The sequence below is a fragment of the Henckelia pumila genome, chromosome 2 (assembly GCF_033568475.1).
Source record: "Henckelia pumila isolate YLH828 chromosome 2, ASM3356847v2, whole genome shotgun sequence".
NCBI lineage: Eukaryota > Viridiplantae > Streptophyta > Magnoliopsida > Lamiales > Gesneriaceae > Henckelia > Henckelia pumila.
Genome location: NC_133121.1, coordinates 54,161,379 through 54,163,208, shown reverse-complemented (window position 1 = coordinate 54,163,208; position 1,830 = coordinate 54,161,379). Strand labels below are relative to the sequence as shown.

General features: G+C 41.1%; 1 protein-coding gene across 1 annotated transcript; it reads left to right on the top strand.

Annotated features, from left to right (window-relative positions):
• The first annotated feature begins 1,046 nt into the window (after nt 1–1,046).
• LOC140877618 (uncharacterized) lies at nt 1,047–1,628 on the top strand. Its single transcript, XM_073281156.1, has one exon. The coding sequence runs from the start codon at nt 1,047–1,049 to the stop codon at nt 1,626–1,628; it is 582 nt and encodes a 193-aa protein (XP_073137257.1).
• Nucleotides 1,629–1,830: the final 202 nt, after the last annotated feature.

The window sequence follows — 1,830 nt, the reverse complement described above, 5'->3', positions numbered from 1 at the left end:
AGGAATCATGATTTCTCCTCCATCCGGAATGGTAAGGGACGCTCGCACCCTTGAAGCACACCTGAAGGAACCATTATAGGAATGCTTGCAAAAAAATAAAGATGTTTTCGCTTGGTCAATTTCATACCTGGTAGGGGTACAAAGAGAAGTAGCAGAACATAAGCTAAACGTAATGAAGGACTATCGCCCTATTATTCAAAAGAAGCGTCACTTCAGTCCTGAAAAGGATTCAGTGATACCAGAGCAGGTAGAGGAGTTATTGGGGACCGGACACATCGCGGAAATCCACTTCCCGACCTGGTTGTCTAATATAGTCCTGGTCCCAAAATCTACAGGCAAATGACGTATGTGTGTGGATTTTCAGGATTTGAACAAAGCATGCCCCAAGGACTGTTATCCTTTGCCTAGAATCGATCAACTTGTCGATTCAACGGCAGGACATAAAATACTCAGTTTCTTGGATGGATACCAGGCTATCATTAGATTCCTTTAGCAAAATAAGATAAGGACAATGTGAGTTTTGTTACTTCAACAGGAACTTACTGTTATGTTGTTATGCCATTTGGACTCAAAAATGCGGGGGCTACATACCAAAAATTGATGGACAAAGTATTCAAGCAACAAATTGGAAAGAATATAGAAGTGTACGTGGATGATATCTTGATCAAGACCCGAACTACTAAACAGTTCATTACCGACCTAACTCAAACCTTTCAGACTTTGAAGAATTATCAGCTTAAGTTAAATCCTAGCAAATGCACTTTTGGAGTTCGGGCTGGCAAGTTCCTGGGTTACATGGTTACAAGAAGGGGAATTGAAGCTAATCCTAAGAAAGTCCAAGCTATCATCTCTATGAACTCGCCCAGGAACATACAAGAGGTACAAATATTAACAGGCAGAATTACGGTGTTAGCCTGATTTATAAGCAGATCCGCAGACAAAAGCCTCCCTTTTTTCAAAGAATTAAGGAAAACAAAAAATTTTGAATGAAATGAGGAAAGTGAGAAGGCCTTTCAGGATTTGAAGAACTATTTAAACAATTACCGATGTTGAATAAGCCCGTTCAAGGGGAAGAACTGTTCCTCTTTTTGGCTGTCACCCCCCAAGCTACCAGCTCGGTTCTGGTTAGGAAAGAGGGGATAAATCATCAGCCAATCTATTTTTTCAGCCATGTCTTAAAAGGCACCGAGCTCAATTACTTAACTCAAGAAAATCTTGTCTTTGCTTTGGATATCACAGCTAGGAGGTTAAGGCCTTACTTCCTCTCACACCTTATCACCGTGCTCACCAATAGTTCTCTGGGAAAAATTGCAGCTAATCCAGATGCATCGGGAAGACTTGTCAGATGGGTTACAGAGTTGAGAAAATATGAAATCAAATTTGAGCCCCGAACAGCCATAAAAGTTCAAGCTCTAGCCGACTTCTTGGCAGAGACAATTCAGCTAGATCAAGAGGTGCTATGGAAGATTTTTGTAGGTGGGTCATCATGTCAAACAGGAAGCGGGACCGAAATTGTCATCATATCAACTTGGGGTGAAGAAAATAATATTTCCATTAGGTTGGACTTCCGAGCCTCTAATAATGAAGCAGAATATGAGGAATTATTACTTGGACTCAAGGCAGCATGAAACATGGGTATTTCCCGAGCTACTCTATATTCCAATTCCCAATTAGCCATCCAACAGAGCAATGGAAAGTTTGAGATCAAAGATGAGAAAATGATGAAATATGCCAAAGCATTAGACAAGGCCAAAGAAGGATTCACCGAGCTAAACTTGAAGCTCATCCCTCGAGCTGAAAATATTAAGACCGACCACTTGGCCCGCCTAG